This window comes from Podarcis erhardii (genome assembly GCF_964252035.2).
Source record: "Podarcis erhardii genome assembly, chromosome: 11".
In the NCBI taxonomy this organism is placed as follows: Eukaryota; Metazoa; Chordata; class Lepidosauria; order Squamata; family Lacertidae; genus Podarcis; species Podarcis erhardii.
This window is the reverse complement of record NC_138501.1, coordinates 44,056,205-44,081,851: the sequence shown is the minus strand read 5'-3', so window position 1 is coordinate 44,081,851 and position 25,647 is coordinate 44,056,205. Positions and strand designations below refer to the sequence as shown.

Below are 25,647 nucleotides of genomic sequence, written 5' to 3'. Positions count from 1 at the left end.
GACAAAGATCTACGGAAGTCTGCCGAGAATTCAGACGAACCAATATGCCTCAATCGCCTGGAATAAAAACCATCTCTAAAAACAGAGACTGGGAAAATGAAGGGTTATTTAAACATTTTCGGCAAAAGATATATATTTAAGTTAGAGGAGGCCCAAGTCCAGTTTCCACCTTCAAAGGAATACAGCAAATTTTGCACTAAACAACTTGGCAAAATTAATGGATTTTATTTACAAATTTATGACCCAAGATTACAACAGAAAACACTTTTTAGTGAAATCCTGTATTAACAAAAATGCAGTGATTTATTTGTAATGGTATTATAGTGGAACAGACTGACAGTCTCTCTGGCTACGGTCAAGCAATTTCCCAGGAGCTAGAAATAAATGTGAAGATCCCATGTTGATTGTAAATAAGGCCCTTCCCAGCATTTTCCTCATACTTTAGTGGCTCTCTCCTTTCTTGCCTACGACCTGAGAAAAGAGAAAAATGGAGTTAGAACTCAGGCAAATAAAAAGGGGAACAGATTCCAAAGAGCAAGTCTTCTAGAGACTCCCCAACATGCATTCTAGCGCCAGTGGAAGAGGAATCTTGTAAACCAGCGACAGGGACCTTCTGGCCTCTAGTTCTTGCTAGATTGCAACTTTCGCCACCCTTGACTGGCTGGGTCTGATGAGCCAACATCTGGAGGGCCGCCAGTTCCCAGTGCCTCTTGCAAACCAAATTTAGCCAGTAATAAAATGATCTGAGGATCAAATGGGATAGCTTTTAGTATGCACTCAGCCAATAAAGTAAGGTCTTATTCAAATACTGACTGCAATACAATCCCCACATGTTCATACCAAAGTTGAACTGCCTAGGGTAGGGGGGCCATCCAAGAAACTTGCCTATTTGTGTCCACGTTCAGATGCTTACAGCTAAACCATTATCTCTAAATGTCCTATAATGTCATGGAGCCCAGAGTAGGCTGAGTAAGCTATGATGTAACGATATTGCTGTGTCGGGTCTACCTGAGCTGGTCCACCAGAAATAAATCTGTCAAGTATGCAACACGACCACTGCAGGGAGAGCCAACTTGTCAATATTGACTAGATTTCTGGAATGATGGGGTCTATGTGCACTGAATTCTAAGACAGCAGGGTGGGATTTGGTGTGAAAATGGCCGGAACAGCATACGCTGTTATTACCAGTGTGCAAACTCACAATGCACCTCCTAACTTTCACAGTATTTCCTACTGGTGGCACATACAGCGGTTTGACGCCCCAAGGCTTCCTCCTGGGAATGCAGGAATGCAGCAGCTCAGAGAGGAACAGAATCAGTTTCTCTGCCCTTAAGCCTAAGCATACTTACAGGCAGTAAACCCTATTGAAATAATGTAGAGTCACTTCTGAGTATGCATAGTTAGGAGGTTACGCATTGGAAAGAAGTTTCACTTAAATCATTAAGTTCTGCAAGGTCTTAGTATCACAATGCAAACTAAGCAGACATGCCTTCCATTTGGTATGCAGTCTACCTACAAATACATTTTCTTTTGTGTGTGGCAAGGGCAATAAAATTACATTTTAAAGCAAGTGACAGGTTTCTATGTAAGCAAAGTACAAATCCTTGGGATTGTATCAAATGTAGTGCTAAGTTAAAGCCATTTAGAGGCACGACTTGTTCCACAGGCAAAATGTTTTGAACCACTGAAATGCTGTTGCACAAGAGCCCTTGCACTGGAAAGGAACATAAGATATAGTCCTTGGTCATCATGTTAGCGAGAAAATACATGTGGACTTTTTATTGCTGCCTACTGTTTCAGCAGATCAGGCTGAGGAAGAGAAAATAAACTGTGTTTCAGATCTATCCCATAGTAAACATTCTTGTGTTTGGTTGAGAGGGATATAGCAACTCCTTGGCAGGTGTACTGCTTATATTAATTCTACAGGTCTCACTTAGCATACAGTATTGTGCATTTAAGAAGACATTTTCTTCTTCTTTTTTTAAAGTAGCACACAGTTCAGATATTTCAGATGATGATGATGATAGACTCTCAAGTGCAACGTCTATAAGCCACCAGTGATATCAAGGATCTCAGCTCATGGTCAAGAGCACCCTTCCCCAAACTGGTGCCCTCCAGATGTGGTGGACCCCAACTCCCACCAGTTCTAGTCATCAAGATGATGATGGGACGATGGCCAGGGCTGATGGAAGTTATAGTCCAAAATATACGGAGGGCATCAAGCTGGGGAAGGCTGGTCAATACTATGAGGAGTCACACTTTTAAGTAATGATGGCTCCACCCTTTCAAGGGGGTAGAACTTAAGGCTAGCCTACCCTTGTGGGATAAGGATCGTTCTACATAATGACATGCAGATAACTGATTCTCAAACACAAAGGCCAATGTAGAATTATTATCTCACAAAACAACACTGAGTGAAAAAACACGCACAACCAACCAAATTAAGATTTAATTAAGCATGTTATAAACAGGCAAACTAAATCCAAGAAAGGCGAGAGAGAAATGTTTATTCTTCAGTAGCGCTTAAAGCATTGTGCTACAGGTTTGGATTAAGCAGGTACACCCAGAAATTAGACAATTATAATGTTAGCAGAGGTGGAGCAACCATTAAAAAATAATAATTGTACGCATCTATACCATTCAGAGGGGGAAATGCTCAAATGCTCAAGTGCCCCATGTGTATTACCTGAAAAATTAAATATTTTTGATATTGACGTTTCGCTAGCATATTTATAACCCCCAACTTTACACCAACAATTTCCAACCATGAGACTAATAAGATAATTCAAACACAACAGAGCAACGCCTCTTGAAATACTTCATTATTCCTGGCACACTTTCTGCTTCTTATTATCTGTGCACTTCACATAAAAATTCATTCTCCATAAGGGGCAGATTTCACTCAGGTGGGTGACTTGAGGTCCCTTGACTGCTTTATTTGGCTAAGGATTAACCTGTACATTGGCTGTAGACTCAAAAGTGGGCAGATTTATGCCCTATGCCCTGTAACCCTGCCCAATTTTGCTACAATACATATTTTAGCCGTATACTGTCCTCATGCCACAGAGCACAATGCACTTCCAGATGATGAATGGCAGAAGAATATGGACGCACTCAGGAGATGTACAATGTAGGATTCTTTCAACAAGGAACTGGGCTCACTCTTCTTCATTAGATTAAGAAGGCAGCATTGATAAGGCAGCATTCACCACTGCAGTACTCCAGCCGAGATACCACCTCATTTTTCATTACTTCACTTGAATGTGTCCACCACAGATAAGATCTAAATTGCTCGATCATTTTTGAAGCGGCAGTGTGAACCCTAAGATGGACCACCCCGTTCAGTTTTCACACCAGCTGCTGTATCGTATTTCAAAACACACGGTTGCAAAACTGGCTCTCAGCGGATTGAACCATGGGTCCAGATTACAGGGATGTAGGGCACAGGTTGCCTTGGAGGGAGCCCATGACACATGTGACAGAGCACATGGTTAACACGTAGCATCGCCGTTTCAGTGCCTGGATCTTCTCTGCACGATTCTCTCAGAGAGTTGGTGCAAGAGCAGACAACCAACACTGGCCTAAGAAGGCCCCATGGTGATTCTGTTTGAGGCTGCTTCATACAACATATTAGAGGGCAGCTCAACCTTGAGAGACAGAAAAACCTCATTGTGTTGAAGAGTCTTCAAGGCAAGTGCAGGAGCTGGAAAAAAATCCCTATCAGGAAAACTTTAGCCACAGGTCACCCAGACCAGAGTTGCAGTTGAGAACACAGCAGACCTCTTTGAACTCCGTTACTCACAGTGAATAGAGAATGCAAAGATGTAAATAATGTGTTGGCAGGTGAATTTCTGAAGCACCTAATAACAGAATGAGATGGTTTTTTGGGGTGGGCGGGACAAAAACGGTGTGCAAAAGAAGATTTTATATATATATGTTAAAAAATGTTATATTAAAAACAAAGAGAAGTCCATGAGAAAGAGGGATTAAAAAAAAGCAAAGAGACCCAGGAAAACCGTCGCAGAGCAGGATGTGATGGTGCCCCAAGCAATGGAAAGGAGAAGGCAGATGCTAGATGAGCGGAAGGAGCAGGGGAAAGGGGCGGTGTGAGGAAAGACCATTTAAGAAACAGAAATCTTCTGCATTTTTATTTCTTTGGGCCAGGGAAATGCTGAAAAGTAATGAAACAGAGCGTTACAATGAGGCAAAGGAAAAACCGTAGGAAGTGAACAGGAAGGGATGAAGTGCCACGCCACAGAAAAGCTGGCTGCGTATCTCATGCGACTGCACACCTTGGATGTCCTCCAAGGTAAAGGGAGTGGCAGGAGCTCTATTGCCCTCCCCCCCCCCCAAAATATGGACTTAACCTAACAGCTGACATTTCAAATTAGCAATGAAATATATGCAAACGAAAAAGGTCATGCCGAGCCTTACTCTGACCCAAGCAGCAAAGAACGCTCTCCCTCTCTCTGTCTTCCCGCACACGTCTCTGCATTTTAAGCCTGCAAAGTTTGAGCAACACATGCAGCAAGCAAAGCATTCAATACTATGGTAGCAATGGAAGAACTTACAACAATAAAAATGAAAGCCCCTAGGTGTTACTTCAGGCAGTGTAATTTAAGTCCTACTTTCAGCTGCCTTTTAGTCTACTCTACATTCCAATTAAAGCAAGAAGAGAGAAGTTAGGACCTTAAGAGATATTAGCAAGGGAAGCTATTTTGAGGGGGGCAGAAGTTTGGAGAAGTTATAGAACTCTCACAATCCTCTATGGGGAGGGGGAATAAAGGGCTATAAAGTATCAGTTTTCCTTGCTATTCTGAATACATCTGTAAGTCAAAGTCCTTCCATTGCATTATTGATACGATAAAGCTGGTCTTGCATTTTCCAAGGTGCCCCATTCTCAAGTTGAACACAGAATGATGTGGAAAGCCACAAAATGACCCCTGGGTCCCGACTTTTCATGCATGCCATGTAGCCAAGCTTTTGCTCTGGAACTTTGGAGGCAATTCAGATCTTCTACGTATAGATGCTAAGCTATATTGTAGTGTTGCGTATCTCTATGGCTGGAGGGGAAAATGGCAGCCTGATGGCTCTGTCTGGCCTCCAATGGCTTCTCATCTAGTCACCATTCCCAGGAGTATTCCTCAGTCCTTATTCACCACTTCCGATTCAGAGAGCTCTCTCAGCTCCTCTTCCACCATCACAGCACCAATAACGACAGATACTTCTCTGCTGGGTCTAACTTCTCAGCAATAGAATCAGGCCTCCATCCTCAGAGACACAGATGCCACCACTGCTGAAGCAAGGTGAGGGGGCCACACCAGGAACACTCCAGGCAAGCTAGCTCATCCAGTAAGACAGGCTTGTCTAGAGAAACGAGTTTTCCATGGAAGAATGCCGGGCAACACTTTGCAGAAGCAGCAGCAGCCCCTTCTTTTCCAATGCACATTTAACTTAAGTCGCTAAAAAGGAATGCACCTCTTTTAAAAATCCGGATTTAGTTCCATCCCTGCCTCTAAAAACTCTGGAGTAACTTGCAAAACTTAACTTTAAATATTCAGTATTGTTTATTTAATAATGGACCATCAACACCCCAATTTATCTCAGTATGTGCACATAAAAACTACAGTTTAGATAAGCAATATATATTATTTTTCACTACAACGATTTAGGGTGCAATCCTATACAGTACTTCTGAATTGAAATCTACGGGATGTTTTGAGTGGGCACGTATAGAATTGCACTGTCAGTGATCAGATAGATAATTCTACTGTCATAAGGACAAGGCTCTTTGCCTTTTAGGATACACGGAAGTAATAATTTTAGTAGGTGCAGGTTTTCTCTCTCTCTTGCATGGCAAGCTGCATCCAATAAAATCTATTATTTCCACACACCTATGAAAAGTACAGGAGCCCTGCTTTCCATTGCATCTGTTCTCCTACTGGCTACCCAAAGCTCTTCTATTTCATTATTGTGCTTTGTCTTACAGTACCCAGAACACCTAATGCTAACACATTTCTCCTACTTTTGCCCAGTATCTGAAAAAGCTCTTTCGATGGTCCTGACATGGAGTATAGAATCTTTACTGGGCAGACAAACATGAAGGCTAAAACACACCATAAACAGTTAAGAAGTTTTTTGTGGGCAACGCACAGCAACTCAAGTCAACCTTGATCACTTGAGACAAATGATCAAGTTTTCTGTGCAAAGAGTTTCCTTCGCTCCGAACATTTCCGCATATAAAATACCATGCACATTTGCAATATTTAAATGCACTTCTTAAGTCAGGGATTCCCAAAAATGCCCCTATCACATCTTGTTTCCTTTCAAAAGCCTCATTTAAATTGCAGAGTGGGTGTGGGGAATCTTTGGCCCTCCAGATGTTGCTCAACTACAGCACTGGGCCATGCTTGCTGGGGCTGGAAGGAGTTCTAGTTCAGAAGCATTTGGAAGCCCAAAGGTTTTCCACATCTGGTATAGGCTAATTGATTAACAAGGTGAGGCCGACTTTCCTCTGCCTTGCAACATTGCCTTTTAGGTAGTTGACACACTTGTTGTCAGCCCAGTATTATTTATCATATCTGTGGGTTTGCAATGCAAGCTAAGAATCTGGGGGAGAAACAGACTGCTACCCTTTATAGCAGCCTCCTCAATATAGTGTCCTATAGAGGCTTTGATCTATAACTCCCACCAGACCCATGAGGCATGGCCAATGGTCAGGGGTGGTGGAAGGTCTAGTTGAAAACATCTGGAAAACACCAGGTTGGGAAAGGCTCAGAAACTATAGAGTACCTAAGCAGGGCGTCTAAAAATCAAAGGACTAACATGAATCACAATTTCTCTTATCCTTCAGTTGTGTTGCTGACTTTTTATACACTCTATTGCTACTGTCCAGCAGAGCTTCTTATATTCTGCCATTACAGAATTGGAGGCAGAATAACATTATGCATGAAGACATATGTTTTCTGTTGGTTTTCGTATTTTTCTGAACATGGTTCCATATTCACTACCATAGAAAAGTAGGCTAGATGCCACAGGTGTCTTCTCCCTCTCCTCTTAACTCTGGCCTCTTGGAGATAAAGCAATCAATTCTGGAAAACCCTGGCTTAAGAGGTCATTTGCCTCTGCAAACGTTTTAAAGCAACCGTGCATTCTTTGGACACTTCATAAAAATCAAAGGCAGAATATCCAAGACAAATTTCACTCTTCATTTTTTTTAAAGCAAAAAGGCTACATCAGTTGTAGTGGGAATGGAAGACCTTTGAAGAGTCAGAACTCACAATTATGGGGAGCTGTTCAGCTAACACTCTCCCTTGCAGCTTTTAAAAACTGCAATCCAGTCTCCAATTTAAAAGACAGATTTGAACATACCCGCTTAAAATCATTCATGTTTGTTGCTTGGACTGGTGTTCCAATAAATGTGAAATATGAAATTCTCGTCGTTTCCTCATCACCTTGATTGGACTGGACAAATAACTGAAATGGAAAAGATCAGTACTGAGTTACATGATGTGGAGGATCCAATAGCCCACAAAATAGTCAACTTATTTGAAGTTCAGGGAAAAGCAAAGGGAAGGGAACATGGGACAGGGCTGACTAGTCTACCCCTTTTTGTTACCCCATTTTGTTAATGGAAAATGTTTGGGTTGTATTAACTGAATTATAGGATTCAAGTCCACTGTGGAGCTTGAACCAGGCAGTTAAAGGGTGTCACCACCTTCTGGCCAGAAGAGTGAGTTACATAAGAGAGTTTGTGTATTGGTCCAGTAAACGCTTCCGCTGCGCAACCAGCAACAGTTCTCTTTGCAGAGCATTAATTAAGTCCAGTGCAGAGATTCTTGTTGCAGTACAAGCTTCAGAGTCTTAGCAGCAAAGAAATAACGACACAGGGAAGAATGGATTTGGTTTAAGAACGGACTTCAGGAATGGATTAGGTTTATAAAACGAGTACCACTGTATTAATACAATCAAGTCAAAGTAGATATCAAGGTAAAAAGCTAGACCTTCAAATAAGCCTCTTGGAAACAACAGGTGAAAATAGGTTGTATGGGACTGGATCAGGTTTTCTTACTAGTCTACGAAACAAAAGGGATTTTTGCTGCTGCTTGCAAAAGAGTGATTTTGTCTGCCCAGACCCACCTTCACTTTGTTCTCCTCTCTCTCAAGCTTGACAGGAGCTGGGTCTGGCAAGCCTGAATATTCCAGGCTTCCATCCCTACCAGTTGCTGTATCTAAGAGGCAAGGGGGGGGGGACATAGCTGGGCTTCACTGCATTAAAACTATGGTGGAAGTGGCAAAAGTTATTGGCGGATCTACCATGCTTTGGAGTCGGCCTTTTGTAATGTCACAGGATTCTGTTAACCAGGAACGAATTTGAAGGTTTATACTCACAGTTACACTGTTAACATTCTGAAACTTTACATAGCGGAGTTGGATAATACTGTCTTCTTTGATATCATCTGGCGTTAACTCCAGGGCCTGAGTGGGTTCGCTTCTTTCTGCCTCTTCAAAATCCATTGATCGAGGGAGGTTGATAAACACTTTTATATACTTTGGACCTTGACCTGTGATTTAAAAAAAATGCCACTGGCCCTTTTAAAAACCCTCAAAACATGATCTTATATACTTGACAGTATTTTAAAGTTGTTCTGTGTACGAAAATTATGTAGATTCAGAAGAAGAGAGACAGGCAAATTATGATGCCCAATCTGCACCCCGAGGCAAAGAAACCTTCTATCAGAAGCAAGCACATCACTCGCTTAAATTTTATAACTTTACTTAGTTAGGAAGGGCTGCACTTAACACTACTGACCAGTCTTCTCCAGTCTCCAGAAGTTGTAGGACTTTCAATTCTCATCAGCCCAAGCCACCATGGTCAATGGTCAGGGATGATGGGAGCTGGAGAAGGTTGCTACAGGCTGTATGGCTTTTACATGTTATGGGGAGCATTCAAAAGTTCACCCTTAGCAGGCTAAAGCATTACAGTGACTACACATAGCACAATTCCAACCTCAGCTGGGGAAAAAGTTAACTGGACTTGCCCAGACTCCATTCTTATTGCTGAGGAGTGTGTCCCTAGCCTTTTCAGGGAAGAGCTCATGCCTTCATTTCAATATATGTACCACACCCAACTAAAACAGGTGCAATAGAAATTAACATTATTAGCAACCACGGTCTTCAGGACAATGATACCAAAAGGTAGCTATGCTGACATGTCACCTGACAAAAGTGACACAACACATAATTTCGTAAATGCAGATTCCTGGAAATATACCAGTGGTCTCAAAACCGGAGTAGCCAGTTTGTTTTGCAAAGTTCTGCACTGCTGGTGGTGCATTTGCAGAAACTTGATGGTATGGCAGCAATGTGCTTGATGGTCAGGTAGAGACTTTAAGACTTAGGAGCAAGAGAACAGGGCCACAGGCAAGGAACCTGTGTCTTGTGCTTTGTATTTTTAAAATCAGCAGCGGCTGCATGCATAGATGGCTTCTCTTGAAAGAGGAAATCCTTTTACTCACCATTATCAGGCCCTTGAAACTTCATAGAATAAAGCTTGACAGGCTGATTAAAAGCTACCGTAATAAGCAGCTGTGGAGAGAGCAAAAGGAAAAACAATCTAAGAGGGATCTCAAATGCATTGACCCACAGCATTACTGCACATGGATTTAGAATGCTACTATTTCCCAGATGGCCACCACCAACTTAGACCCCAGATTTTAAACATGCATACAATTGAGAGCACTATTCTAGCGAAAAGAACACCTTTGTCCTTTTGATAGTATAATGCAATATTCTCTGGAAGGCAAAATACCTGTTCGTCACAGTCTGATTCCAGGAAGGTAGAGTCTTTACGTAAACAGTTATCAAACCCATGTTCATCACTTTCATTAAGGCATTCACAGCCAGCTTTATTAACAAATGGCATCAAATCCATCTAGAAGTAAAAGACAGTGACAATGATCACCTGGCTGGGCTATACATTTATAAGACATTTACAGGGGGATAAACATGCAATGATAAACCTAGACAGCATCTTAAAAAGCAGAGACATCACCTTGCCAACAAAGGTCCATATAGTTAAAGCTATGGTTTTCCCAGTAGGGATGTATGGAAGTGAGAGCTGGACCATCAAGGATCACCAAAGAATTGATGCTTTTGAATTATGGTGCTGGAGGAGACTCTTGAGAGTCCCATGGACTGCAAGAAGATCAAACCTATCCATTCTGAAGGAAATCAGTCCTGAGTGCTCACTGGAAGGAGAGATCATGAAGCTGAGGCTCCAATACTTTGGCCACCTCATGAGAAGAGAAGACTCCCTGGAAAAGACCCCGATGTTGGGAAAGATGGAGGGCACAAGGAGAAGGGGACGACAGAGGACGAGATGGCTGGATAGTGTTATTGAAGCTACCAGCATGAGTTTGACCAAAGTGCAGGAGGAAGGGGAAGACAGGAGTGCCTGGTGTGCTCTGGTCCATGGGGTCACGAAGAGTCAGACACTACTAAATGACTAAACAACAACAACAACAACAACAACAACCATGCAAAACCAAGTGGCACTTATTTTTCCATACAGATTGATCATCCCTTCTCTCTCTTACCCGCCCTGTTTTCTCATCCCTTATCCCAAACCTGGCGCCCTCCAAATATTTTGGACAACTCCAACCATTCCTGACCATTAGCCATGCTGGCTGGGATGGGAGTTGTATCCCAAAGCACCTGGTGGGCACCTGGTTGGAGAAGGCTGCTGTATGTTGTTGTTTCATGTTGTAAATTACAATGAGTGCTTTGGCAAGACGGCAGTTTAGAAACAGAACACTTGAAATAATAAAAACAAATATAAACACCACAGGAGCGAAAATCTATTTACCTAATTGAAAAGACAGTCCAAGTATAATTCTGCAATCCTTCACTTTTGTGTCCTTCAGGACAGTTTTGAAAAGCTTTAGAAGCAAATGCCACATCAAAAGATGGAACTGCATGCCTCATTGGAAGTCAAAGCTGCTACAACTGCTTATTACATTTAACTATTTGCTTAACTATTTGCATTCACACTAGACGCAATGAACACAGCAGTACAGTCAACATTTGTAACTCTGAACTAGTGAAAATGCAAGTGGCCTATATTCATGGGGTTATTTACAGGAAAAAGATTCAGCTGAAAAGGTAAACTGGGTAGCAGGGATTGCGTCTATTTAGCTGTGAATTTAAAGTACTTAACATCTCAAAAGAGATGCATTCTTGCATTTAACATAATTCTAGGTTAGCACATACAGTTTCCCAGCAAAGTCTAATGGATTGCATTTGCTAATTTGGAAAACAAACCATCACAGAACTGCAGCAGCTGGGTGTGCTTTTATTGAGCTACTGAACTATTAGTTGCGCTGGCACTTGGTTGAAATATTAAACACTGTACTCTGTCAGGGGTTGTATTAATATTTTGGGCAGGATGCAAAAGCTGACCCCTTTTAAGAGGAATATTATATCAAATGATGCTCAGAAACTGTCATGAAGATGACAGCTCCAGTCGAGTGTTTTGTCACATTAAGGTTCTCATTTACATGTACGTGTCACTCCAGCTGTCAGACAAGCCCTGATTTGCAACATTCAGGAGCCCCAAGGTAAAACCTCAACAAGGAAAGATGGTTTTTTTAAAAAAAAAATCTGCTGACAGCTATCTTCTCTTAAGTCAAGGCAAAACCTTGAAGGTGGTGTTTGACAAAAAGATGATTAGAAATTCTGGTCTCAAGACTTCAAGATCTGGACTAAAAGATTTTAAAACTCCCCTCCCCTCCACTGCTTTGTGTAGGATCCTGCCCCAATTAAAAGTTCTAGAGAACTCAAAACACCTGCACATGATTTAAGACATTTTGGCTGATCCCAATAGCTATGTGGACTTGCTGTGAAGTTGACCACTTTTGCTTTTCCTGTGCCTTGGGGAAAACCGTTTCCAGCTCCTCAGGGCAGAATTCATAACCAGGAGAATGTGGAGTTTTTTTTTAAACCACCTGAAAGGGGATTTGTATTTTGAGGGTTATGTGCTCCCTAGACACCAAACAGCATTACACATTTTAGTACCCTTTTTTTGAACATTTTCCAGGTCTTCAATAACCTGTTCGGCTACCGGAACTGTATGCAGTTCTGCATACGCACCATATGTTCATATAAAGGTATTATGTTATCACCAGTTTTATTTTCAATCCTCTTCCTAATAATCCCCAACATAAAATTTCCCCTTTCCACAGCTGCTAGACAAGAGGCCTGTTGTGAGCACCAGCTATAAAGACTTTGCATGTGCAGTAAGAGCAGTAACAGAAAGAGCTCAGTGTGTTTGCATTAGAGAGAGAGAGAGAGAGAGAGAGAGAGAGAGAGAGATGGGGTGGAGGGATGGAGAAAGAGAGAAATTCAAAATTCTATAATTGAGCCAGGATTCAAAAAGTACTCTTAACATTCAAATGCATCAATACATTCTGTATCTCTCCCTCCCTCCTGATGCAACAGAGGCTGCCCAGGATGGAGGTGAAGTTCTAACTTTCAAAGGCATTATTTAAGGGGAGGAGGAGAGCAAGGAGGGACTGCAGTGGAAAGGGGACCCTCAGAAGTCCCAGATCATGCAAAGAGCTTTTGCACCTGCATGGAAGCTCCATCCTGATCCTCTGGATCCTTTCGAATGCAAATCTTTTACTACTGTGCAGACAATAATCCACTAGAATAGTATCCAGATAATATATACATACATATCCTTTTGGAATATCGGTATCCTCATTATTTCCAGGATCATTTTCTAGGTGCTGTTTGATTTTCTCTTCCAATCCAGCAGCGTCGGCACCTTGATACTGGTCAATGCGCACTTTGCTCCGGAAGAAAAGAAACGTTGGGGTTGCCGATATATTATTGGTTGCAGCTGTTCCCTAGTATTGGAGAAGTCAATGGTTAGCAATGTGTAGCAAGATTTTAGTATTTAATGAACAAAAGAGTACCAATCATCCCAGGTCGTCCACATAATCATCATCAGCAGCATGTTTGCTGCTTACATGCAAAAATAGTGCTAATTGGAAATACAATTTTCTCTGTTGTTCCCCAACAGAGAAAAAGGTTTTCATGATGACTTTTTAATATAGTGGTACCTCTACTGAACGTGATCCGTTTCAGGGTGTCGTTCGCACCCCAAAAAGTTCGTAAGTAGAGCGCCGCTACTGCACGTCCGCGATAGAGCACTTCCGTGTATGCTAAAACACTGTTTGCCTGTTGTATATTATTTGTAAGCTCAAGCCATCGTTAGGCATGGTGCCTGAATTGAGCCATTGGGCTGGTTCAGACATAATGATCTCAATTTAATAAACCCTGATAGGAACAATGAAGATGATGTGGAAGGGAGGAGCAAAGGGAAACACTAATTCTTAATAAGCCATGATTTATTAAGCCACATAGTTTACACCTGAACTGGCCAAGTGTCAAATTTTGCAGCAGTTTTGAAAGCACTGTGAAAAAGTTGACAAGCAGGAGTCACATAATCCACTGTTGAAAGACAAAGAAGACCCTTAAAAGCTCTCCAAATGTCTTCCCCTTACAAAAGTGAAGCGCATTATGATCCTATTACTATCTTTCCATGCACTTTTAGATGTGGCCAGGATCCCTATATATATAAAATCTTGTTTTTGCACATGAGATGAGATACAGGCTTAAGCCTTAGCCAAGGACTATTAGAGCCAGCTTTCTCCTGCACAACTAGGGAAAGAACACTGTATTGCCACATTCTTTTTTAAAATTTTGCTTCAAAGACCACTCACAAGTTTCTTCAGACTCCGTGCACTAAGTTAAAACCACCCGAGATTAAACTGCACCAAATGATATTTTCCAAAGTTTTATAACTGTACTGAGAATAAGGATAAGACTCCTATTACTATGTACCCAAGATACTGCTAGTTCATAAAAGAGCGAATGAACAACAGCTTTTTAATGGCTTAAATTTAATAATGTAAGCCTTATGGTACAACTTGCATTGTTAAATGCCAACAATAGTTCTGCATAATTAAAAAGCCTTTTATTGGATGAATTTAACGTCTATACCAGAAAGAACAAACCAAAAACGTTCTAAGTAGCCAAATTATACAACACTAGGAAACCAGAATTTGACATTAAATACTACCAGGCTTCAAGTTAATAGCTGAAAAACGTAGTGTTGCTTGCAGAGGGTTGAAACGGAGTCACTCAAAGGGCCAGCTGAATTGAACCTTTCTATCCACTGCAGTCATACATCATAAAATGTCACCTCAGCAGAACTTTCTATTCCTAACCCTCGTAATATTGATTATTTAAGATTTGTGTCGTACTCTAAAAAGATCTGAATTAGGAGAGGCAGCACAAGCTTGAATCCTGGCAATATGGAGGCACTGTGGCTGAGAAATCGGTCAATTGCCTGCCCTGGGTGGGGTTGCACTCCCCCTGAACGAGCAGCTTCGCAGTTTGAGTGTCCCTTCTGGATCCAGCTCTGTCAACTCTGTATTACAAAAGTTTTTTCCAAATTTGGCAATACAATCTGAATAATATTTATGTCATCTTCTCTGCACCTCAGTGGAGAAATCAAGAGAGTTAGGAGAAAGCCCCAAACGTTCATTATATCTGGCCAATATTTGATTCAAACATTGGTATATGCAAACTGGTAGACTACAGATAAAGGTAACCACAACATTCAAGTAAAAAAATAAAATTTAAATGACCCAATTTACCATGGGATCATTGCATCCATCACATGACAGCTTGCTTGTTTTGAACCACCGACTTAAAATGGTTATCATGGATAGATCTGTCTACAGCTGAACGTACCTCCACCCACAGCAGCAAACTTAAACTCTACCAACATATAACTCAAATTCTTGCCAATAATAACATGAGCAGCAGTAGGTTTATAAAACTTAACGCTTACACATTTACATGGCATTCTGCTCCTGATAAATGCCAATCTTGCCTTTTAGAGGACAAGCTACAGCCTATTCCTCCTCTGAGGTAGGTGTGCCCACTGACTGTCAACAGGCTTCTAGAAAAAAAAAGTTTTAAATATTTATTTTATTTCTGGGCTGCATTTATATCCCACATATCAAAAAAATACACCTGTAGGAGTTAAATCTTGTTCACTGACACATGCTCATGCACACATACACAAACACTACTCACCTGGCATTGATGCACATCAACTTCTAAAAATGTCGCTTGGGGATATTTATTGCTCAGAGCGTTGAAAGCAGGGGCTATCCTTAAACATGGGCCACATCTGTCAGGGGGAAGAAAAGGACAACACACATCAGCACGTCCACTTAGGTAACTGTAGCCTCCTTGGGATTCACATGGTAAAGTAGGCTAAAGCTAAGGATAATAGAGATTGTTCGGCTGGTACTGAGAACAGCAACCCTCAGACTGCCATCTCTTCTTCCTTCCAGTAGCATGAAGTGAGATCCATCAAGCTCTGCTGAAGGCAAGTGGGGTGTAAAATAAACCACCATTATGCACCTAGCTTTCTCTCCCATTTTCTTTGGCTGCTGATAGCAGTATTCTAAGTTTCATTCCCACCTTAAGTCACAACATGTGTTTTAGCTTGCTAGATGTTACAGGGAAGGAGATTAGAGCTGGGAGATAACTGGCTTTCAACTCTGTGATATATCACCAGCTAAACATCGTGATATACTGATATATTACAATGTCTGAAATAAGGATTGAGCTATGTAGAGGCACTGGCTGGCTTCACAGTTTTTCCCACATTGTGATTTTTGCATAGCATACACACACAGATCATGATTTGTGCTATATTGCAAAGTCAAAAATTATGAAACCGATACCACGATATGGACTATTGCTATATCGCCCAGTCCTAGAAGAGATGCAGGGCTTCTGCTTTGGGCACTGGCTGCATGCAATCCCCAAAACATCTAGCTTCAGACTGAGGAGATTGATATCCAACACTTTTTCAAGTCAACTTGACTACATCATCATTTCTCAGCAAAATGCATAATGAAAGCATACAGGTTAGCCTATGTAAAGCAAAATCCTTTTCTACTCAATTGCAATCCCACAGTGATCGCCCTTTCGTAGAAAACTGTCTCGAAGCTTGGCATTAGCAACACATCTCATAATTTGTGTACTCCACAGTGCTCAGGGACTATAGGTAACTAGAAAACCATGAGAACTTAATGGTTCTCATAAAGAATACTCCCCAAGCTGTAAGTAAACATCCAGCTTTCTAGTGATGTAATAATTCTTGCTTATTAAAATATATTGCTCTCTGGAGAGTACAACACAGCACCTTTTGCTTCATTCCAAGACTTACAAAAGCAAGCATAGGAAAGGAGTTGTGACAATTTGCATCTTCTCTCTCACACCCCCCACATACGACTATTTCTCTGGCCCATTTTGCATGCACATTAACACCAACACAGCATCTCTGATTTACTGTGGGAACAAGTATTAAATATTTCTCTCCATGTTGGGTTCACATTTCCAGTGTCAAGGAGCCACAGATTTTGGCTCCACTTAACTGAGCAATCCATTATTTGTGAATGGCACCAATTCCCTCCCTCTCCTCCCAAAGTCATTTGATTTGCACAGAGAATTCAGCGGGAGGGAAGAGTGGATAGCTCATCGTCCGCCCTCCTTCAGAGGAAAGCAGAAAGAGTGTGAAAGATTTACATTGCTTCTGGTCTCCCCAGACCCTAATCAAAACATTGATAACTCAAGAGTAAGGGAAATTATTTTTATGCTGGCAGCTGCCAAGGTGGGGGATCCATAAACACCATTCCAATATTTTATGTTCCTACTTCACACTCCTGAATACAAACAACTGTGCAGAGCCATGCACCTGACTAAAAAAAGAGGAAAATTGTAACTTCCCCCTTCCCTGAAGTCAGCAAAGAAATATGACTATGTTCTAATCTATCCATTACAAGGAGGGAGAAAGGTAAAAGTAGTGCAATAAAAACATAATGAGAAGCTTCAATAATTAGACAAGAACACAATTTTATTTGTTTATTGCTTAATCAACTTTGAATCCGCTCTTCATCTATTCACCCAGTATAGTTACAGGCTATGTAAAAATATAATAGTAAAAATACATAGTCATAACATTAAAAAATGAAACCATCCATCAACAAAGCATCTCAGCAAAATGCACAATTACACTGACCTTGAAATACCTCAGTCTGTCCCAAAGGCCTCTTATCAAACTGACTGGCGTGGGAAGAGAATTCTATGGAAAACACAGCTTGAGCAAAATATGTTCTCCCATCAGCAGAAAAAGCAATACAGAACCATCACTTCTCCCCCACCTTTCATTCCTTATTTACAATGGCTTTCTCTCTGCTCAAGTATCCAAACCATTATTTGGGAAAGGGGCAATTTGGTTACAACTAGCACTTACGTCTGTGTTTAAAGCTTATTGCTAGCAGCATTAGAGAATTTCAATTACCCCAAACTACTAGGTCTCTCTGCTATACAGACCTTTGTAGGTCAGGATAATAAGCTTAGTCATTTTCAGTATGTTTGTCAACAGCTTCTCTGCCAGTAGATGACACCAATGATGTCCTACTGATTTTCCACAGTAAAAGCTGACTGCCAATCGCAACAGTTCAATACTGCAATAGGGCATAACCAAAGAGACAGCTCTGAAAACTTCACATCAGTTAATAAGGGGATTTAGGACAAATTCTCTCTCTTTAGAGGGCTTGATCACAATTCTGGCTTCTCCCACTAGACCTTATTGTAGGCAAGGCAGAAGTATTATGTGAGTTGGCACTTATTTACATAGTGGAATCAGGGAGGACAGAACTATACTGATTAAATGGAAATCTAGTCCTGTAGTCACAACAGTACGGGTCCCAGTGAAAAACAAGATAGCATATTTCAGTGGAGGGTTAGACATCTGACAAAAAAAACCAAAGTTAGCTGAAGGCAACTCTGCATTGGGAAATTTTAAATGTCTGATGTTTTACAATTTCGTGTGTGCTGTAAACCACCTAGAGTGGCTGGGGAAACCCAGTCAGACGGGCGGGGTATAAATAATAAATCGTTGTTGTTGTTATTTAACCAGACAATCACCATCAAATAATGGCCACGTACTTTAATACAGTTAACCATTATGAAGGCCAAGGTATTATGATGTAGCTAACATAAGCAACTGTCAAGAGATACAAAAGTTCATGCTGGATCTTGCTGACGACCCCAAGGGATAGCACAAGACACCATGGCTATTGTAGGGAGAAAGGGCAATCCTTCCTCCATACCTTCACTATCAGAGGATATGATGATTCAGCGAAGGAAGCTGGGTACCACCATCTTCTTGGCTCCTTACAAAATCTGACTGTGGCCTAATATCATCAAATAGCAGGTGACCATTCCACTAGTAGCTCTATCCTATTTTCATTTAAAAACTGATTAGAAGCCAACAGATACCTCCAATAATTTCAAGATGAAATGTGGGGCAACAAAATAATATTTCTACAAGTCCAATCAAAATCTAGTGAATAGTAAAAAGTACCAGCACGAGGCAAATTCAGACCCTAGCTACCAGTTTAGCCATACTTTCAGTCCACCTTACCAATTTTTAAAACTGAAAAAATTAGCTCTCTCACATGGCCAATAATGCTCAGCTAACCAGTACTATTGCTGGTTAGCTTGTTCTCATGCTGGTACCAAATGTGTTCTGATAAGGTTCAATCCCAGTTAAGATTAGGTGCAAGCATGTGGCACCGTACAACTTTCCCAAACTTATTACAGGGCTACCGTCTTCAGCTGTTCAGAAATACAGCCAGTACCAGTGACAGTTGACATACTAGTTGTGATATTATTTCTTCGGGTCCTACTGAGTTGCCCCACCCTGACTGATCCACCCAGTACTACCTGCTATTCCCTTCTGCCTGTTACACAGACTGCCAGCAAATGAACAAACATTAAATGAATAACTAGAAATCTGCAACCCAACAGTTGGTTGGCTGGTTTAAATAAACAAGTGAACCTTTCTCTAACTCACACATTTCAATGCTGATTGGCTCTAGTTGCAACAATTGCAGAAACCACAACTGCCCAAATTGCCATGAAAAGGTCTAGAGTGGCAAACCAATTGCCCATATGCTCCTTCTTTGTAACATACAGCGTATCCCACTTCTGTCGATGGGTCTTATGTGATGTTTTGTTTCAGGTCCTTTAAAAGGTAAAGGTAAAGGGACCCCTGACTGTTGGGTCCAGTCACAGTCGACTCTGGGGTTTTGGTGCTCATCTTGCTTTACTGGCCGTGGGAACCGGTGTACAGCTTCCGCGTCATGTGGCCAGCATGACTAAGCCGCTTCTGGCGAACCAGAGCAGCGCACGGAAATGCCGTTTACCTTCCCACCAGAGTGGTACCTATTTATCTACTTGCACTTTGTGCTTTTGAACTGCTAGGTTGGCAGGAGCAGGGACTGAGAAACGGGAGCTCACCCCGTCAAGGGGATTTGAACCGCCAACCTTCTGATCGGCAAGCCCTAGGCTCTGTGGTTTAACCCACAGCGCCACCCGCATTCTTTACTGCGTCTTCATTCCTTGCTTCCTCAGGACCATACTTGTTTGCACTCCCTTTTCACTTAGTTTTCCCATATCAAAGAACATTTCCCAGTCCTTAGACTACCCTGTGTGATGTTATAATCCCAACCAAACTGACAACTTTGGACTGTGTACTGTTCTATACCATCACACCAACTTAATGAATCAGATCTATTCAAGTGTCTTATTTCTAATTGCCAAACTGTAGTTTAGCAACTGGGAACTCCTACAAACACACATGGTCCTCCTCTACGCTTGTGCGTATATACTCCTTATTTCTCCACTTTCCAAGTTAGTGATAACTATGGTTTACCATGATGCGTACTGCAATTTTCTCTCAAACCAGAGTATGGATCCAGGATTTCACCTTCAGAATATCTCCTAAAAATATCTCCTACTCACTGCAAAAGGAGCATTCCTTTCCAAAGCAGGAAGTACAGCAATTAGTCACAGGATATCACTGAAACCCAAATTAGGGTGTGGGTTTAGTTCCCAGAGAAAGACAAAGTTGTAGTAACGAATCTGGGGAATGATGATGACTCTACAGAGAAACAACAGCTCAGGCTAGAACTCTGAAGCAGAGCCCAGCAGATGTAAAGATATCACTCTGTGGAAATCCTGTCACCCAAAAGCACTGCTTAGCCCTCCCTCTTGCAGGCTTTAAGCAAACCAGAAGGTCTCTTTAAAAATTCTGCCAAGTCTTTGTACTGATACTATTGCTGGACCCCCAGAGATTGTTTTGTCTGCTTTATGATGTTTGTTCAATGGCTACATTTTTATTGCTATAGGGCTTGGGAAGGCTTGCCCTAAAAGGCAGAGTAAATAAAACAATGACAGTGCTTATTGGGGTAGGCAGCTTTGAAAACCTGTTCCCTCTCCCTTCATCCCCAACTGCTCCCTATCTGGGTCATGCCACAAAACTTTGGTTTTGCACAGGAAATTACATGCTACTTACTTGCTGTCACACAACTTGGCTGTGATGGTGGCAAGCTTCCTACAGGTGCATGTGCTTGCAACACATGAGCTAACATTAACTACGTAAAGGCAGGCTGCACACTGTTCCTAACAGAAATTCTGTAATGTGTGAAGTAGCCCTGAAAAGGGTTAAAGTTGTGAGGACTATCCCACAGAACTCTCACCAGTTGACACTGGCATTCTGAACACCATATTCAATAGGGCTTCTTCCTGCTTCTGAACCTGTTCTTCATTATGTTCTTTTACAAAGTGAATTAAAAATTAAAGAAGTGTGATAATTGGCGAGACTAGTGAAATCAGACCCACACAAAAATCAGAATATATCAATGGCTTCTTGTTCACTTCAGATTTTGTCAGGAAAGTGAGCAAGAGAGAACTGTCCTCCCAATATATGGTCAACAGGAGAACTAGCAATGAACTTGTTTGCAATGAGACTTCTGGAAATAAAATGAATTACTGGACTGAACATGCACTGAAAGGCACTTTGAGCCTTAATGTTAAAACTATGTTATGCCACTCCCAGCCACTATTTCGCACTTAGCTCCAGTTGGTGCACCTAGTCACAAAACCAAACAGCGCAAACAACAACCATGAAGTACATCTCCCCCCCTACCTCAAGATCTATTCTCACCGTTTGTAATGGACAATATGCTTTCTCTACTGTCACACCCTCCTGCTGCAACTTTGTGACCAACTTACCTATGAGTAAGTCCCACTGACCTGAATGGGCCTTACTTATAAGATTTGTGTGCTTAGGAAAATAAATCATTTGCTATGCAAAGAAAAAGGAACCATATACAGTATATAGCCTCAGACAATTTTGCTTCAGATCCCAGGGGGGAGGCATGTTAGCTGCCCATGTCACTGAATTCATCACAACTGGTTAACATATTTGCCTTTTAAATAATATGAATGAGCAAGCTTAGAAAGTCAAATTAACTGTTATTTATTTCAGTGTTTTAACTTTTGTATGTTGTTAAAAAATAATTCCCTGGGTTTTAACGTCTTATCTTTCTCGTAAAGCGCTTTGAAATTTTGTTTTTAATCAAGCTGTGTACACACCTTACAAAACAAATAAAACAAATACATGCCTACACATTTATTTGTATGCCTCCATCAAACCATGCTCAAGGCGGCTTAAAACGAATAAAATACATAGTTACTTTTTTGTTTCTGGCTACTTTTGCTACGTTGTAAGTTGTTGTTTTAAATGCGAAACCGAACCGAGCAATTTCCTACAGGAATCGCAGGGAAACCTAAAATAAAGCTGCAGAAAGCCAACAGCAGCAACAACCCCCCCCCCCAAATCCAAATAACATCCCATAAACAGGCACAACCTCGGACCCATACAGCTCTGCGTTAAACTAAAACCTGAACGTGGTGATACAATGGGGATAACGCCTTTCCCGTCCCCTTGTGAGGGGAGGAGAGCCCCCCCCTTTCCCTCAGAGAGGGAGCCGTACACGTGTGCGTGTCCGCTCGTGTGAACGCGCGAAGGGTCCCCGAAGGGGCCCTGCCTACTCACCCCCTCATGGTGAACTTGGCCACGACTAGCCGGGAGCCGGCGGCGCTGAGCTCGCTCTGAAAGTCCGCGTCGTTGGCGATCACCTTCACCCCGACCATCCTGGCGGCGGCGGCGGCGGCGGCAGCAACACGCCCGGTAAGTGCAAAGTCACCGCGGGAAGAAAAGGAGCGCGGGCGGGGCGGGGCGGGGCGGGGCGAGAGGCTGGCCGGCCGCGCCCAGCATGCACCGCTCCCGCGCAGGCGCACACGGCCCCGGCCATCCCTTTCTTCCGCCTTCCTCCTCCTCCTCTCAGGCACCCTCAGCTGAGAGTTCATCCAGGTTCACGCTCCGAGGGAGAGGGGAGGGGTCGGCGGCTCACACTTCCGGTTGAGAGACTTAACCAACTGGCGAAAGCTGCCATTGGTCGCGAGTCTCTGTTGGGCGCTCTAGGCGATGTCTCGATGCTGAACCACCCTTAAGGCTTCGGCCACGAATCTCTGTTGGGCGCTCTAGGCTTCGACGACTCTATGGTGTAAAACCTTCCCCTCTCTCTCCCCTCCCCCCTTACAAACGCACACGAAGCTGCTTCATTTTTTGCACTGGGAATAACAAAAAGATTGCGGTTTTGCGCCGGTAGTAGTGCTTGCGGCGGTGGGTGACATTTTTGTTGTGGTTCCACCTCTGGGTTTGCCCGCTTGACTCCGCCGGTGACATCTTGGAGAAGGGCAAAGTGCGACCTCCGGCTTCGGGGAGGAGCGCTATTGGTTGACAAGCCTTGCCATTTCAGCTTGGTGACCTTTGCGGGCGGAAGTGATTGGCTTTTCAGGGCAGCCGTCGTAGTTCAGGGCTCGCGGAAGTGGGGGAAGCTTGGGCGGCTGCATTGGTTCCGGTTCTGTGCATGCCCGACACCCTCCTGTTATGTACTGAGTTGAATAGGATCCACAATAAAGCAGGCTGATTGGTTCTAGAACAATGCAGCAGTATGATTGGTCCGCAGGAGCCACCCAATCCAGCTCCAGGTGGAAGTGACTCTGCAACCTAATTGGCCTACAGGAGAATCCCAGAATTAGCCAATCATGTGCGGCCCATTGTGTAAATAATGTATATAAAGCAAATATTTGGGGGGAAACATTCATTCCTCGCTACTGTGAGCTGAATAAAGAGCATGAAATTCACACTCGACTCCGAGTATATTTCACCTCCCATCCCGAAAATTATGAACTAGAATCGTATAATTTGCAAAGTTGGAAGGGATGCTAAGGGTCATCCAGCCCAACTGCCTGCAGTGTAGGGATAGGCTGCTGGCCAAATTGGGGGATTTATGAATCTAACTGATTCAGCAGCATAGCCTTGCAGAGTTATGTGTTGTTGTGTGGCGCTTTTTTGTTTTTAAATCTTTGCTTCTTGAGGTCATCCAAAGTAAATGCACATAGGGTTGCAATGACACCAAGGTCCCACTGAAATCTATGGGCCAAGGTGGTTGCAATTGACTTAAGTGCCATTCATTCCAGTGAGCCACCCACGCCTGCTGAACATTTGTGGGGTTAGGAGTAGGAGTGCCTCAAGAAGAACATCTGTAGGCAGTATAGAAAGTGTGACCTCCCTATAGCATCACAAACACAAATCATTATGAACGCAAAATAAAGTGGAACACCTGGAGGGGCCACAAACCTATGCATCACTTAGATGTCCTACTGAACTTGAACAGAGCTGATTACCACTTAACTGCAGTCCTGTATTTCAGGCCTTTCTCTCTCACACACTGCCAAATTAGGGATTCTCTCCAAATACATGTATTTGAAAGGGTGTGTGAAATGTCATGTATTTAAAGTCTGGGGAGCCAAGCACAGACAAGATTTACAAATTCGTGTGTATGTGTGTCTGCATGCTTGTGTGTGTCTGTGCATGGGCATAGCCAAGGGGGGTGGGGGCAGGGAGCTGCAACTGCCCCCCCAAATCAATAATAATAATAATAATAATAATAATAATAATAAAATACATAGCAAACAGAGGTTCTGTCCCCCTCTAACAAAAGGCCTGCCCCTTCCTAACAAAAATCCTGGCTATGCCCACGTGTGTGTGAGAGGAATTCCACAGGGGCTGTCCTGTTAATCTGCAATAGATTGTAATGGATTGCTTTGAAGTCACTTCAGCACCAGATTGGGGGGGGGAATCGCCCCCCCCAACTGTCCCACCCTGTCCTGTATTTTGCCTGAACTACCATCCCTTTTTTGGGAGACAATGGATGAGTGCGCCTTTGGGGGTGAAGTAAGTGACTTTCTTGGGGTGCAACCCTGTGTGCATGGAGGTCCTGGGCTGGCCAGACAAGTTGTTTGGCCTCGCTGCTGTGATCCACAGGAAGTAACCAAACAAATCCCTGTGTTGCAAAGAGAACGTCAGCAATGTCCAGGCAACATGACGACCATGTACATAAGCAATAGACAATCTTTATAGAATTCCTTCAAACCATAACAGGTACAAAATGAAATCTTTAATGAAAGAATCTGAAAATCTTTAAATGAAGCGAGGTACCAGACTTTGTACAATGAAAGATAAGCTGTGAAACTTTGTGTATTCAGCAAATATGATGTCCAACACTGAACAGTGATTCCGGATATTGACTACTGTTTCGTAGAATTCTTCCTCAGCGTGGTGGGAGGATATAGAATTGCTTCATAAACCCATCTTATTTCGTATGAATGTATGTAAATGAAAATATCAAACGCTGTGGAACAGTGCTCATGTAATAATGTAGTCACTGCAGTACATTTGGCACAAGCAGAGACCAATTCTTAGGGGGATGGACTAGAGGACCTTCAGGGTCCCTTTCCAACTCTCCAATTCCATGATTGTGTTTTTGTTAGTTTTGCAAATGGGGGGGGGGGGAAGGCGACAGATACATTTAATAAATAACGATGATGATAAGGCTGCAACACTTCGCAGGTTTACCTGGGCAGGAGGAAGAGTTAAGCCCCCGACTGAGCGCCTTTTGCAACAAAACTAGCATAGCTCCTGCGTGATTTGCACGCATTCCCCCCCCATGCATTCCTCCTTTTTTTTAAATGATATTTATTAAAGTTTCCAATAAAAACATATAAACACAGACAACAATAAAAACATACACAAACAAAAGACCAAAAACAAGTATAATTTCAGACCTTATTTTCTTAAGCCTAATTTCCCCGACCTCCTCACACCTCCCCCTTCTGTATTCTAATCTCATTTATCATATCAGCAAATCCATTCCCTTATTTCCCATAGCTTTTGATAATTCTGTTCTTTTTCCTTAATCAACGCCCCTGTAAACCACTAATTTTTAAACCCATGACTTTCTAGCCTTCGTTAATTTTATAATATTTATTAAGATAGTCTTTAAATTTCTTCCATTCTTCTTCCACTGTCTTTTTCTCCTGGTCTCGGATTCTGCCAGTCACCCATGCATTCCTCCTGCTTAAACCCCGCACCCTCTGCACCCACCGCGCGCATCTCCCCGCGCAGCGCCAGGCGAGGGCCGCAGGGAAGCGCGCCGGGGGCCGGGTCGCTGCTCCGTCTCCAGGGCAACGAGGCTCCCCCCCCCTTCCTTCCTCCCTCCCTCCCCCTCCTGCCGC

The 25,647-nt window shown here is 42.6% G+C and overlaps 1 protein-coding gene across 3 annotated transcripts; it reads right to left on the bottom strand.

The window, feature by feature from the left end:
• Nucleotides 1-205: 205 nt before the first annotated feature.
• Nucleotides 206-22,248, bottom strand: TXNL1 (thioredoxin like 1). 3 transcript variants are annotated; one of them, XM_081881623.1, is made up of 9 exons: nucleotides 22,061-22,248; nucleotides 15,172-15,268; nucleotides 12,735-12,908; nucleotides 9,812-9,934; nucleotides 9,519-9,588; nucleotides 8,392-8,564; nucleotides 7,372-7,476; nucleotides 2,638-2,686; nucleotides 206-471 (listed from the first exon to the last, which is right to left on the bottom strand). In XM_081881623.1, the coding sequence occupies exons 1-8, from the start codon at nucleotides 22,156-22,158 to the stop codon at nucleotides 2,657-2,659; spliced, it is 870 nt and encodes a 289-aa protein (XP_081737749.1). In that variant the 5' UTR covers nucleotides 22,159-22,248; the 3' UTR covers nucleotides 206-471; nucleotides 2,638-2,656. The 3 variants fall into 3 exon arrangements, with proteins under 3 accessions (XP_081737749.1, XP_081737748.1, XP_081737750.1); XM_081881622.1 differs by lacking the exon at nucleotides 2,638-2,686 and having other exon boundaries at nucleotides 22,061-22,246; XM_081881624.1 differs by lacking the exons at nucleotides 206-471; nucleotides 2,638-2,686 and adding an exon at nucleotides 2,693-4,171 and having other exon boundaries at nucleotides 22,061-22,247.
• Between the last annotated feature and the right edge of the window lie 3,399 nt (nucleotides 22,249-25,647).

Bases quoted from the DNA above. Each gene is read 5' to 3' on its own strand.
- TXNL1 (XM_081881623.1), bottom strand. From the start codon at position 22,158: ATGGTCGGGGTGAAGGTGATCGCCAACGACGCGGACTTTCAGAGCGAG. The intron at 15,269-22,060 runs GTGAGTAGGCAG...TCCCCCTGACAG, and splicing joins GCCAAGTTCACCATGAGGGG to ATGTGGCCCATGTTTAAGGA. The intron at 9,589-9,811 runs GTATTTTGCCTT...CTCTCTCCACAG, and splicing joins AATCAGACTGTGACGAACAG to CTGCTTATTACGGTAGCTTT.